At 37.7% G+C, this 15,543-nt stretch overlaps 1 protein-coding gene and 1 non-coding gene across 4 annotated transcripts in view; both read right to left on the bottom strand.

Annotated features, from left to right (window-relative positions):
* PTPRO (protein tyrosine phosphatase receptor type O) overlaps positions 1-15,543 on the bottom strand; it is a 233,484-nt gene that overhangs the window by 77,145 nt on the left and 140,796 nt on the right. For all 3 annotated transcript variants that reach the window (XM_059935363.1, XM_059935361.1, XM_059935362.1), the window contains exons 6-7: positions 14,937-15,098; positions 11,095-11,291 (exon numbers count right to left, since the gene is read on the bottom strand). In XM_059935363.1, coding sequence (XP_059791346.1) covers positions 11,095-11,291; positions 14,937-15,098 — 359 coding nt within the window. The remainder of the gene's footprint in view (positions 1-11,094; positions 11,292-14,936; positions 15,099-15,543) is intronic.
* On the bottom strand, positions 14,594-14,723 carry LOC132373848 (small nucleolar RNA SNORA38). Its single transcript, XR_009505507.1, has one exon. It is a non-coding gene; the product is annotated as a small nucleolar RNA SNORA38 (small nucleolar RNA).

The raw sequence follows: 15,543 nt of genomic DNA, 5'->3' as shown, positions 1-15,543 counted from the left end.
AGACAGGAATACAGCACCACCCATCAAAAAAAAAAAAAAGAAAAGAAACGACAAAAAATTTGTTACAGACGAAGGATCAAGGTAAAAACCTACAAGACCAAAAAAAAACAAAAAACAAAAAAATGAAGATGAAATAGGTAAGCTACCTGAAAAAGAATTCAGAGTAATGATAGTAAAGATGATCCAAAATCTCAGAAACAGAAAGGAGAAAATACAAGAAACATTTAACAAGGATCTAGAAGAACTAAAGAGCAAATAAACAGTGATGAATGACACAATTACTGATATTAAAAATACTCTAGGGGCTTCCCTGGTGGCGCGGTGGTTGAGAGTCTGCCTGCTAATGCAGGGGACACAGGTTCGGGCCCTGGTCTGGGAAGATCCCACGTGCCGCGGAGCAACTGGGCCCGTGAGCCACAATTGCTGAGCCTGCACGTCTGGAGCCTGTGCTCCACAACAAGAGAGGCCACGATAGTGAGAGGCCCGCGCACCGCGATGAAGAGTGGCCCCCACTTGCCACAACTAGAGAAAGCCCTAGCACAGAAACAAAGACCCAACATAGCAATCAATCAATCAATAAAAATCTTAAAAAAAAAAAAAACTAAAAAAAAAATACTCTAGAAGGAATCAATAACAGAATAACTGAGGCAGAAGAACGGATAAGTGAGCTGGAAGAAAAAATGGTGGAAATAGCTGCCAGGGAGCAGAATAAAGAAAAAAGAATGAAAAGAATTGAGGACAGTCAGAGAGACCTCTGGGACAACATTAAACACACCAACATTTGAATTATAAGGGTCCCAGAAGAAGAAGAGAAAAAGAAAGGGTCTTAGAAAATATTTGAATAGATTATAGTGGAAATCTTCCCTAATATGGGAAAGAAAATAGTCAATCAAGTCCAGGAAGCACAGAGAGTACCATATAGGATAAACCCAAAGAGAAACGTCGAGACACATATTAATCAAACTATCAAAAATTAAAAACAAAGAAAAAATATTGAAAGCAGCAAGGGAAAAGCAACAAATAACATACAAGGGAATCCCCATAAGGTTAACAACTGATTTTTCAGCAGAAACTCTGCAAGCCAGAAGGGAGTCGCAGGACATATTTAACGTGATGAAAGAGAAAAACCTACAACCAAGATAACTCTACCCAGCAAGGATCTCATTCAGATTCGACAGAGAAATTAAAAATCTTTACAGACATGCAAAAGTTAAGAGAATTCAGCACCACCAAACCAGCTTTACAACAAATGCTAAAGGAACTTCTCTAGGCAGGAAACACAAGAGAAGAAAAAGACCTACAATAACCAACAAAACAATTAAGAAAATAGTAGTAGGAACATACATATTGATAATTACCTTAAATGTAAATGGATTAAAAGCTCCAACCAAAAGACATAGACTGGCTGAATGGATACAAAAACAAGACCTGTACATATGCTGTCTACAACAGACCCTCTTCAGACCTAGGGACACATACAGACTGAAAGTAAGGGGATGGAAAAAGATATTCTGTGCAAATGGAAATCAAAAGAAAGCTGGAGTAGCAATTCTCATATCAGACAAAATAGACTTTCAAATAAAGGCTATTACAAGAGGCAAAGAAGGACACCACATAATGATCATGGGATAAATCCAAGAAGATATAACAATTGTAAATATTTATGCACCCAACATAGGAGCACCTCAATACATAAGACAAATGCTAACAGCCATAATAGGGGAAATCAACAGTAAGACAATCATGGTAGGGGACTTTAACATCCCACTTTCACCAATGGACAGATCATCCAAAATGAAAATAAATAAGGAAACACAAGCTTTAAATGACGCATTAAACAAGATGGACTTAATTGATATTTATAGGACATTCCATCGAAAAACAACAGAATACACTTTCTTCTCAAGTGCTCATGGAACATTCTCCAAGATAGGCCATATCTTGGGTCACAAATCAAGCCTTGGTAAATTTAAGAAAATTGAAATCGCATCAAGTATCTTTCCTGACCACAACGCTATGGTTGTGTTACAGGAAAAAAACTGTAAAAAATACAAACATGGAGGCTAAACAATACACTACTAAATAACCAAGAGATCACTGAAGAAATCAAAAAATACCTAGAAACAGATGACAATGAAAACACGATGACCCAAAACCTATGGGATGCAGCAAAAGCAGTTCTAAGAGGGAAGTTTATAGCAATAAAATCCTACCTCAAGAAATAAGAAACATCTCAAATAAACAACCTAACCTTACACCTAAAGCAATTAGAGAAAGAAGAACAAAAAAAAAAACCCAAAGTTAGCAGAAGCAAAGAAATCATAAAGATCAGATCAGAAATACATGAAAAGGAAATCAAAGAAACAATAGCAAAGATCAATAAAACTGAAAGCTGGTTCTTTGAGAGGATAAGCAAAATTGATAAACCATTAGCCAGACTCATCAATAAAAAAAGGAGAAGACTCAAATCAACAGAATTAGAAATGAAAAAGGAGAAGTAACATCTGACACTGCAGAAATACAAAGGATCACGAGAGATTACTAGAAGCTACTATATGCCAATAAAATGGACAACCTGGAAGAAATGGACAAATTCTTAGAAAAGCACAACCTTCCAAGACTGAACCAGGAAGAAATAGAAAATATAAACAGACCAATCACAAGCAATGAAATTGAAACTGTGGTTAAAAATCTTCCAACAAACAAAAGTCCAGGACCAGATGGCTTCACAGGCGATTCTATCAAACACTTAGAGAAGAGCTAACACCTATCTTTCTCAAACTCTCCCAAAATATAGCAGAGGGAGGAACACTCCGAAACTCATTCTACAAGGCCACCATCACCCTGATACCAAAACCAGACAAAGATGTCACAAAGAAAGAAAACTACAGGCCAATATCACTGATGAACATAGATGCAAAAATCCTCAACAAAATACTAGCAAACAGAATCCAACAGCACATTAAACAGATCATACACCATGTTCAAGTGGAGTTTATCCCAGGAATGCAAGGATTCTTCATTATATGCAAATCAATCAATGTGATACACCGTATTAACAAATTGAAGGATAAAAAACATATGATCATCTCAATAGATGTAGAAGAAGCTTTTGTCAAATTTCAACACCCATTTATGATAAAAACTCTCCAGAAAGTAGGCATAGAGGGAACATACCTCAACATAATAAAGACCATATATGACAAACCCACAGCCAACATCGTTCTCAATGGTGAAAAACTGAAACCATGTCCACTAAGATCAGGACCAAGACAAGGTTGCCCACTCTCACCACTATTATTCAACATAGTTTTGGAAGTTATAGCCACAGCAATCAGAGAAGAAAAAGAAATAAAGGAATCCAAATTGGAAAAGTAGAAGTAAAACTGTCACTGTTTGCAGATGTCATGATACTATACATAGAGAATCCTAAAGATGCTACCAGAAAACAACTAGATCTAATCAATGAATTTGGTAGAGTAGCAGGATACAAAATTCATGCACAGAAATCTCTTGCATTCCTATACACTAATGATGAAAAATCTGAAGGAGAAATTAAGGAAGCACTCCCATTTATCACTGTAACAAAAAGAATAAAATACTTAGGAATAAACCTACCTAAGGAGACAAAAGACCTGTATGCAGAAAACTATAAGACACTGATGAAATAAATTAAAGATGATACAAACAAATGGAGAGATATACTATGTTCTTGGATTGGAACAATCAACATTGTGAAAATAACTGTACTACCCAAAGCAATCTACAGATTCAATGCAATCCCTATCAAACTACCAATGGCATTTTTCACAGAACTGGAACAAAAAATTGCATAATTTGTATGGAAACACAAAAGACCCCGAATAGCCAAAACAATCTTGAGAAAGAAAAATGGAGCTGGAGGAATCAGGCTCCCTGACTTCAGACTAAGCTACAATAACCAAGACAGTATGGTACTGGCACGAAAACAGAAATATAGATCAATGGAACAGGATAGAAAGCCCAGAGATAAACCCACACACATATGGTCACCTTGTCTTTGATAAAGGAGGCAAGAGTATACAATGGAGAAAAGACAGCCTCTTCAATAAGTGGTGCTGGGAAAACTGGAATAAGAGAATGAAATTAGAACACTCCCTAACACCATACACAAAAATAAACTCAAAATGGATTAAAGACCTAAATGTAAGGCCAGACACTATAAAACTTTTAGAGAAAAACATAGGCAGAACACTCTATGACATAAATCACAGCACGATCCTTTTTGACCCACCTCCTAGAGAAATGGAAATAAAAACAAAAATAAACAAATGGGACCTAATGAAACTTAAAAGCTTTTGCACAGCAAAGGAAACCATAAAAAGCATGAAAAGACAACCATTAGATTGGGAGAAAATATTTGCAAACGAAGCAACTGACAAAGGATTAATCTCCAAAATATACAAGCAGCTCATGCAGCTCAATATCACAAAAACAAACAACCCAATCCAAAAATGGGCAGGAGGTCTAAATAGACATTTCTTCAAAGAAGATACACAGATTGCCAACAAACACATGAAAAGATGCTCAACATCACTAATCATTAGAGAAACGCAAATCAAAACTACCATGAGGTATCACCTCACACTGGTCATAATGGCCATCATCAAAAAATCTACAAACAATAAATGCTGGAGAGGGTGTGCAGAAAAGGGAAATCTCTTGCATTGTTGGTGGGAATGTAAATTGGTACAGCCACTATGGAGAACAGTAAGGAGGGTCCTTAAAAAACTAAAAATAGAACTACCATATGACCCAGCAATCCCACTACTGGGCATATACCCTGAGAAAACCATAATTCAAAAAGAGTCATGTACCACAATGCTCATTGCAGCTGTATTTACTATAGCCAGGACATGGGAGCAACCTAAGTGTCCATCAATAGATGAATGGATAAAGAAGATGTGGCGCATATATACAATGGAATATTACTCAGCCATAAAAAGAAATGAAATTGAGTTATTTGTAGTGAGGTGGATGGACCTAGAGTCTGTCATACAGAGTGAAGTAAGTCAGAAAGAGAAAAACAAATACTGTATGCTAACACTTATATATGGAATCTAAAAAGAAAAAAAAAATGTTCTGAAAAACCTAGGGGCAGGGCTTCCCTGGTGGCGCAGTGGTTGAGAATCTGCCTGCCAATGCAGGGGACATGGGTTCGCGCCCTGGTCTGGGAGGATCCCACATGCCGCGGAGCGACTGGGCCCGTGAGCCACAATTACTGAGCCTGCGCGTCTGGAGCCTGTGCTCCGCAACAAGAGAGGCCGCGATAGTGAGAGGCCCGCGCACCGCGATGAAGAGTGGCCCCCACTTGCCGCAACTGGAGAAAGCCCTCACACAGAAACGAAGACCCAACACAGCCATAAATAAATAAATAAATAAATAAAATATTAAAAAAAACCCAAAAAAAACACAACAAAACAAAACAAACAAACAAACAAAAAAACCTAGGGGCAGGACAGGAATAAGGACGCAGACGTAGAGAATGGACTTGAGGACATGGGAAGGGGGAAGGGTAAGCTGGGACGAAGTGAGAGAGTGGCATGGACTTATATATACTACCAACTATAAAATAGATAGCTAGTGGGAAGCAGCCGCATAGCTCAGGGAGATGAGCTTGGTGCTTTGTGACCACCTAGAGGGGTGGGATAGGGAGGGTGGGAGGCAGACGCAAGAGGGAGGAGATATGGGGATATATGTATATGTATAGCTGATTCACTTTGTTATAAAGCAGAAACTAACACATCATTGTAAAGCAATTATACCCCAATAAAAATGTTTAAAAAAATATTGAAAAAAAAAAATATTGAATTACTATGCTATATAGCTGAAACTAATATAATATTGTGAATCTATTATACTTCAATAAAAAAAGGTAACAGCAGTTAGCACTTTGCAAGGCTACTGTGACCCAATAAAATAATGTTGTAGAGAACATCTCTCATTTAGATGAGCTCTTCTACTGTTGTTTTTAAAAGAATCTTCTAGCTATGGAAAAAAAAACATATAGAGAAAAGTAGTGTGAACAGACAGATGAGTGAAATGTATTTATTAATATTCAATGTTGGCATGCATAAGAATTGATGCTTTAACTAATAGGTTAAGAAATGTCCTGCTTTGCCCTTTAGTGCCTCTGATATTTTAGACAGTTTTGCTTAGTGGAACCAACACAGGTTCTCTATTAGACTGCCTGAGATCAAATCCTGACTCCACACCTTGTAAGCATGGGAATTTATTTGTAATTTTTAATTTATTTATAATTCTTACCTTGACTTCCTCATTGATAAACTATAGGTAACATACCTAGTAGAGTGTTGGGATCCTTAAACTAGAGTATAAATAAAGTTAACTCTTATTACTCATTAACTTTTTGGCATCTAGAGTACCTAAAATTGTAAAATTGCTACAGAAAGGAGCATGAATCAATGAAGAAGAATATTGTTGACAACGTACCTATGCTGTAAGTTTTTTGTGTCTCATCATGATTTTAAGAATAAACATAGTTTTGGTTATATGATATAAATGTTAAACTTTTCCAATACTAAACAATAATTCTACACAGTAGAAATTGTATAATTTGAACTGGTACAACTTGTTCTACATGTAAGTAAGGAAACAGCACACCAAAATTTCTTTTCCAATAACTTGATCAAAATAAGATTAAACTGAGTTAATAAATGAGTATTTCCACCTTTTCTTTCCTATTTACACTCATGTCAGTATTTCTTGCCTGTGTTTTAGAATTTTGATTCTCCTGGAAGCCATCTAAACAAAGTTTGACATCTCATCTAATAGAGCATTTCCTGAAGAGACAAACTACGCACAAGAACACAGATATTTTGCAGAACTAACAGTACTGTTTTATTTCTTTAGAATGTATTTTTAAGTGATAAAACTAATAATGATCATTGTAAAAATTGCTCACACCATAGAAGAGCAAATGAAGTCAATTGGAAGTCTTTCTGTCCTCCTCTCACCATTTCCCACTTTTTGGCAGGCAATCTTCTAGGCCCTCCTTGATACATATATACATAAATAATATGATATTGAACCATATAGGTATTATATTATCGACATTGCTCCAAACTTTTCTTTTACACTTCACAAACATTGTAGACATGTGAACATAACTGCAAATCGAACCTTGCTCATTAATCACTCATTTAGAATATTTAGAATAACACAGAGTGTAGGTTGTTTCAGGGTGATGTTAAAGTTTCTTTGGTTTGATAATATTTTAGGCAGTTGTTGATTTTAATTATTCAAATGACTTCCTGGAATCATAACCACTTAAATATACTCTCATAATAAATTCATCTTAGGAAAATTACACTGTCTTTAAAAAAAATAAGAACCAACAATGTGTATATATATTACACTACTAAAAAAATGAGAAGGCAAATGATATTGCACATGACCTTGGTGACAAATTATAAACTAATTTCCCCCTAATTTTTGAATATTTGCTGAGCCACCTATATCACTTCTATTCCTTCATACCTTTGTATTTATCCTGGACTTATTTAGGGGGGGACTGGAGGTGGGCAGGCGAAATGCTCCTGTATGCTACTTACTAAATAACATGTGCTTTATTCTCTAGAAGATTACTCCACACTCCTCCCCTAATTTTCACCCCATCTTTGCAATCCAATACTTTCTCTCTCTCATTTCTGACTGGCTTAGTCTCCATTCCAGAGAATTCGGTTCAGCCTAATGTACCTCCAGCTAGGCACCAGTCCTATCCCTCCTCAGCTAAAGAAATAGAAGGAAAGATGTACCACAGAACATAGGAAATATTTGATAGACTGTTAAATAATGAGGTTAAACTAGATGATGGTGAGAGTTCCTTTGAGTCTGAAATGGTCTTATTTCTATATTAGGTGATCCTCTTTCCATTAGCCCTTTCTGTATATTTATTACAGTTACTCTGCTTTCTACAGAGAACCTCTAGAACCTCTTTATCTTCTTGCCTTGATACAAAAAGTATTCAGTTAGGTTTGCATAATAATAAAAGTTAACAATCTGGTGCACATTACTATGTTCCAGACATTGCATTAAGCATCAAGTCCTTTTATCTTTGTTACAACTCTATGAGGTAGGATATGCTTCTCCTTATGTTACAGATTAATACGCTAAGATTTATAAAGAAAGGGACTCAGAGCTGGAAGCTGTCAAAATCGGGTCTGAAACCCAAGTCTGTTTAATTCTAGAGTCTATGCTTTTAGTCAATACTCTTGACTCTATCAAGATGAGCGGTGAGGGTGACCTTCCCCTAGTGTATCACCTGCAATCCGCCAGAAACAGCACTCACCTGGAAGTCAGATCACTTGAGCTGGGGTCTCAGCTCTGATCCTAATCAGTTGTGTGACTTTGGGCAGGTCTTTTAAATATTCGGCCTCTTAGCTCTATCATTTCCTCTTTTGTAAAGCTAATAGATCGATTGGTCTTTCTTTCTGATTTAGTCACTTAGTTATTATACATTCCTATAAGTTGTCACCAAACTTTTATGGACCAAGCAGATCACATATAAAAATAAATGTGCATCCATATATTACATGATGCTTCTTAATTCTGAAATTCACGACTGTGTGTGAGTCTTTGGAGAAAACGCCAGAAGCACACTTACTTCAAAGAATTGGTCCTTCATATAAAACTGATTGAGCACTGGCTTTATGTTTAACATAACAACATAGGTTTATTAATGGATAGCGCTACAATGGTTGTTAGAAGAGTTACATCACAAAACTCCCTTTTCCACGAACATTTGCATATAAACTCACACACAAAACAGAAACCAGACAGGAAGAACATATACATAATGAGGACAAATTCAAATTAAGGGGTACCAATGCACCTACATGGAAGGCCAGACTCTAAGCTTCATGAAATCAAGGTTCAAATCAAATTTGTTCTTATTTCTAGCATCTCACACAGGACCCGCTAGAACACAGAAATCAATCAAGCTGTGGGGAGGAGCAGGGGCAATAGTGGTGAATCTCATGAATGATCTAAGTAATCCATACAGCAATGATCCTGTGGTACAGGTGATGAGATGATGGTAGAGAAAAAGTAAGGAGAATGAAAGTATAAGAGAGTGAAACATTGTGATTAATTATTCATCTGTGTTTGGCTTTGGAATCACTCTTATTTTTGAGCTGCGTTTTCAATTTTCTGTTTACCATAACACCATACCACTGACTATAGAACTAAAGAAATGTTATTATTTTTTTCTTTCTGCATAATGCTTGCTTCAAGAAATAACCTAAGTCAGACCAATCCTGGTGAGAATGTCTTCTGGATTCCTTTGATTAATGGGTACATGAATCTAGGCCAATTTTTGAGATTTTTGCACTGATGTTTCCTTCTTTGAAAATGTGTGTTTGTGCGTGTGCGTGTGTGTGTAATGACGATGATGTAATAATAACGCAATCCTCTTGCAGTAATTGAGATAACACCTAGCACAGTGGTCTAGTTCCCACCCACCACTTCAAATACTGGCCTCCTTGCCTACAATCCTTAACAGCTTCGTGTCTACATTTCAAGAAGCCATTGTCAAAGTGCACTTAGACCAACCTTTTCTGGTTCATTTATAATTTCCAATATCTATTTATACTTTTAGCCTTTGGCTTCTATGTTAAGATACGTAACTTACGCATTAGGTGGAACAAGAAGAACCACACCTGAGAGCAGTCAAGTTCTAGGTCCTGTCCTGCAGGCACGACACACTATTAATGTAGCATCAGTCATGCTGCATACCCTCAAGGAAGGAAGCGAATAAGCTGCTCAGAGAGCTGTGATTACTAGTTAAACTGTTTAGCATATTTACTCATTAATTCAAGCCGAGAGATAGCCTCATCTTCAAGTTGGGCTTATCTCAGCACTCTAAGGCTTTCAAGAGCTCCAAAGGCTGTGATTCCTGAATTCATCTTATTCATTTAGAATTTTTCACTCTTTGAATTACACTAAATGCCTAATTTTCATGGGATAAATGGAAACACTCTAAATAGCTTTCACACAGCAAACATCTTTTTTGACTGCGTATTATATTTCCAGTGTACTCCACACAAATTGATAATTTAATTTTTTTTCCTTTAGGCAAGAAAATACTGTGTAAGACACCAAGAATCAGTACCTTTGATCTTATGAGAAAAATAAATCCACGTGTTAGGAAAACAGGACTGGGCTCCAGGATTCCTGTGGGTAGTTAGGGCATCTGAGGGCAAAGTCTGCTCTGGGGCCCAGGCTGGTGGTTTCATTCAGGACTGATGATTGGGCGTGGTGTTCATTCCATAGCCACGCCCAGAACTACTGATTCCCATGTGTTTCCACTTGCCCCTCCCACTCCCTTGTGCTCAGCTAACTCTTATTTATCCTTCAAAACTCTTCAGTTATGATTAGTGAGGGGGTAGTTTTTCACTTTATGTACTTTAAATTTTTGACTTATTTTTTTCAGTGAGCATGCCTTATTTTACAGTTAAAATAACAAGAAACAATGGGAAAAAAATTAAACAAGCAAACAAAACCTCCCCCAAACCTTCTGCTTCATTATCTCCTCCCCTGGGGGAAGTTCTGAGCAGTTTCCAAATCCTCTTGCCCCAATCCATATTTATTCATGCCCTTCTTTCTGCTAGCTCATATGGCCTCTCGATCATTTACTTTTAGCCTAGGCCTTATTTTATAGTCTGCAGTAATTATATGTTCACTTACCATTGTTCTCACTAGATTATAAACTCAGCAAAAGCAAGATGTGTAAGAATTGTCTAGATCCCCACCATCTATCCCAGTACCCGGCACATCGTAGATGTTCAGTATATTCTCTTGAATGAGGAATGAAGTAAAAGGAAGATGCTAGTTCTAAGAGGGAAAAGGAAGGCGACTGTGATTGAAGAGCCTCGTGCACTGATTTCCTAGCTCCTCCCCCACTCTCGGTAACACTGCCTGGGATGCACCCGGGAGACCTCAGCACAGCTTCTTGCCATTGGCAGCCCCCTTGCATCCCCCGCGAGGCTGGGCTGCAGGAGGTGAGTGAGCCAGTCTGCCCTTCCATTCCTTTACCTGAGTACAGTACTGCTTTTCTAGCCTCTGGCTCTCCTTTTGTTTCTGGCAGGTGAGTGACACCACAGACACGATGGTGCTGTTGTAGTTTTCCTGGGAAGACGTCCAGGACATCAAGGCGGTGGTGGAGCTTAGAACGTGGACACTCACATGCTGGGGCTTCTCAGTGAGTTCTTCAATCCACTCTCCTGAAGGACCTGGACATCAAAGCAGAGCACAGGGGAGGTTTCACGCTGAGCTGGTTGAGGTACAAGATTGTAGTTTTAAAAATCATGTTGTTTCCCTTTTGCGCTTACAGAGATACTCCAAGTAAGATGGGCAGCTGGGCGGGCAGGTCTTTATATTCTCTGCTTAGCTATGGTCTCCACTGGGTGACCTCCCCATTGACCTAAGCAAGAGCCTGGCAGCAGCAACCAAACCACTTCTACTGAGAGACAGAAGCTCCACTTCAGTTGTTATGTGCCTCTGAGATTACTCTGGTAAATTCTTCACCAGAGAGAATTTACTTCTCTTTTAACAAACAGGATGTGTGGCAGTGTGGCATTTCATGAGTATTTATAATTCCTTTGCTGTTAGGATCTTCAGTCTCTGGAAATAATTATGTTGAGATTCAAATTAGCCTCTACGACAATCGTGTGAAAATTTTAAATTTGGTGACAGCAGGATCAAAGAGGCAGGGTGTGACTACCTTAGAGAAGAAACAGGCAACAGATGGGCTCAATTATAGAAGCTGGCGGAAACCTGGCTGATAATCTGAGGACACGGTGGGCTCCTCATTATAAAATAGCTCCCTGAAAGTGCCCGCCATTAGCTTTGTTCTCTTAAATTTCCAGAGTGGTTATTAGCACAGTGCCTGACACATCGTGAGGACCCAAGAAATGTTAAGGTGATTATTATCTCCTGAAAGTCACTGTTAAAATGCAAATGTGCAACTTCTTTTATTTGCTTAGTATACAGTTCTCAGTTCCCTCAGAGGAAGCTGTATTCCTGGATCCCGGGAGAGGGGAAGGAGCAAATGGCTCTGTTGGGGAGGGCAGTCCCAGGCTCATGGTTAATTGGGCAAGGGAAAAAACAACAATAAAAATGATAATAATAATGATGATGGCAAAGAGTTGTAGGACTCACTGCGTGCCAGGCTCTGTTTTAAGTTTATATGTGTTTACATATTTTAATCCTTTAATTTTCTTAACTAACCTATGAGATAAGTACTAGGATTGATTTCACTTTCAGATGAGGAAACCGAGGCAGAGATAGCACAAGCAGAGCTGGGATTCATGCATAGGAAGTCTAGTTCCAAAATCCATGCTCTTAACCCCTGCATGAAACTTCCTGGATCACTATGAAAGAGTGAAAAGCATGGGTCTGGAGATAGGAAAGTTGGCCCCAAACTCAGTTTTGCTCATTATTAGTGATGCAAGCTTGGGCAAATGACTTAACTTCTCTGAATCTCAGTCATTGCGTCTGTCAAATGGACAAATCATAGAATGTTAGGATTGAAAAGGACTTTAGAGTTTCAGTGCCTTATTTTACTGAGGAGGAAACTGGAGCCCAGAGATGTGAATGAACTGCCCAATGTCACAGAGCTAGTAATGTTTAGGAACCAACCTAGAACTCCTGTCTCCTGGATTGGGGCTTTGTGATAACTTATCATGATGCTGTCTGATTAGTCTACTTCACAGGACTGTCGATGGGATCAAATGAGATTATAACGTGTTAGAGAACTATCTAAATGTGAAGTGTTATTACTGTTATGATGATTACTGGGGTAGTGGGGGCATGGAGAGAGAAGGTGGGGGGAGGCAAAACGAATTCACTCACTTAATGGCTTTACATTAGGACTGACCCGATAATCAACCCAAGGTAATAGGTCACTGCAGGCGCCATGGAAATGGACTTTGCTATTAAATATTTCTAGAGTCTGATTCTTCTTCTGACACCAATTCACTAAACTTTCTGTGACTCAGTATTTTTTTTCAAGTGAAAAATGGGGATAAGAGAAATATTCCCTTCATGAGGCTATTGGCAGACTAATGTAAATTTCTACCTTAATTTTAATCTCTGAGTAAAACCTTCAAAACTATACAAATTCAGTACCCTTTTAAAATCAAAGGCCTATACAGAGTACACCTGAATAATTCATTACCGCAGAACATCATATCTGAAGCTCTAAAAAGATTTTTATTGGCAGAGAAATAGCAAAATTTCTAGTGCCCTATATTTTCCTAGATGAACATTAATATGCATCTTTTTGAAATAATCATATGTTTGAGCAATTCTGACACATTCTCAGCAGCTCTGGTCAACTGGATACTCTAGGAACAGGGCAGAGTGCTTGACACTGGAAAGTGGTTCAATAAATATTTGTCGAATGTACAACAGAATTAACAAATAAGCAAAGAGTTTAACCCCAGCCTAGGGTTTTGTAATTTGGTATGAGAAGCAGGATGTACACAAATAAAATACATCTAGAAAAATACCACACTCAGATAAGCTCTGTATTTTGTCTTGTGCACTATGAAACACAGTAGAAATTCAGAGAAGGGAAGAGCTAATGGCCAGAAGAGTTGTGGGAGTTTTCCTGGAACTTGCAGTGGATCTCTGCTGGCAGACAAAGAAATCTCTGGGTTAATGAAACATATTTAGCCTCATGGGAAGAAATGGATACTAAACTTTGCTCTCATTCTCAAGTGATGTCACGTCAAAGATTGCCCATAACTGAAAGACATGCAAGGCAATCACAGATATTTTTTCTGCATGTTCAGTGGATATTTCAAGCCTTTTCATCAGTGATGACTTTTTTGGTTTCTTAAGTAAAATTGTTATATGGGATATTTTCAACATTTTTAAGCTGCTAAGTAAACTGATCTCTTCTCTCTGCCCTCCTCCTCTTTCCCCTGTCCATCTTTTTGAGGATCATCTGATGAAAGGTGGTAATTTGCTTTTGAAGGAGGAGCTAGAGAATGGTGACCCTCCTTCTCGGAACTCAGTTTTTATCCATTCCCTCCTGGTTCTTCTTTCTGCTGATCAGAGGCACATTTAACTCCTGATAAGCTAGGAAACTGATTTTTGGCCTCTAAACTTCTGGTAAGCATAGTCAGATTAGCAAAAAACATTACAGACATACACTATTTGTGTAGCTTTTAGAGGCTAGTTATTGCTCTGCTATTATCCCTGATGGAATTGGTAGAAGATGCCCTAAAACTTGATATTGGAGTGTTCATGATGCTCTAGCTTAGTCTTGTGCTAACTTTTGGAGACCACCTAGGTCTTACTACACCTGAATCTCTCTCTTTCTTTCAAGCTCCACAAGCTCAATACTCTAATGAGACTTTTCACACAGACCAACAATATCAATTTTCATTATGGCTTCGAACAAAAGTCCTCTTTCCCAAACTATGTGCCCACATCCTTGGAGACTTTGTTATCACTAGTGTGGAAGGTCAGTTTAATAAATGTTCAATTATCACAATAATTTTTTTTTTTCTTCTTTTTTTTTCTTCTATGTGGGATGGTTGATCTTGAGCCTGCAGGGAACAAGCTGGCCCCAGACTTCTCCAAGTCCGCATTTCTTTGCCTCCAATTTTTACGTGTCCAAAGACGGGAAACCACAGACAATAATTTTTAAATATCCTCAAGTTAAATCCCTGGGTAGGTTTGCCACTATGAAACATACATATATTTTCCTGCTGTCAAAATCTCATTTATCCGGGCCTCTCATGATCTTGAAGAATTCTCAGGGTCTCTAAGGTTTGATGAATAATTGATGGCCGAGCATCATTAATCTCACCAGTTCCATTTTTCTAGCTCCTCTGTAAGTGCAAAATAATCTCTTTGGTACTTACTGATATAAAAACTGAGTGATTTTGCTGACTGGCTGCTTCGAATTTCACAAGATCCTGAGGAACTGAAGGTTGTAACAGATAACTTATATTTCCCAGGCTCCTTCAGTTCTGCAACAAATTCGTGTGCCTCTTCATCCACTGTCAAATATTCAGTAAAGTTTTCTAAATCACGTATAAAAAAGAGAATATATATGAATTGATATCTGGAACAGCCTTGGCTATAGAAGTCAATTAATTTAAAAAAAAGTATTTAAAAAAATTTTTCCTCCTTCCTTTTGTCAAGTTGAATTATACCTCTAAAATTACTATTAAAAAAAGGTGACTAAGAGTTCAAGTTATTTTTTACAATAGTTTTAAATAACCAGATTAAAATATGGTGCCCAAATCAATAAAACTAGGGATGGATATATACTGCATTCTTACATACTGTCAACCAATAAAATTATATACACAAAATAGAAGTATAATGTTAGGAAAAAATAGCAATAATCAATGTCCTCATTTGGATATAAAGGATTAAAAAAACAGTACCAAATGTTGTATAAGTTCTTTGTGGTAGCATTAAATATCCATAAGTGTCTTAAAATATATTGAATTATCTCTATTT

The sequence above is a fragment of the Balaenoptera ricei genome, chromosome 10 (assembly GCF_028023285.1).
Source record: "Balaenoptera ricei isolate mBalRic1 chromosome 10, mBalRic1.hap2, whole genome shotgun sequence".
Taxonomy (NCBI): domain Eukaryota; kingdom Metazoa; phylum Chordata; class Mammalia; order Artiodactyla; family Balaenopteridae; genus Balaenoptera; species Balaenoptera ricei.
This window is presented reverse-complemented; position numbering and strand designations above follow the sequence as displayed.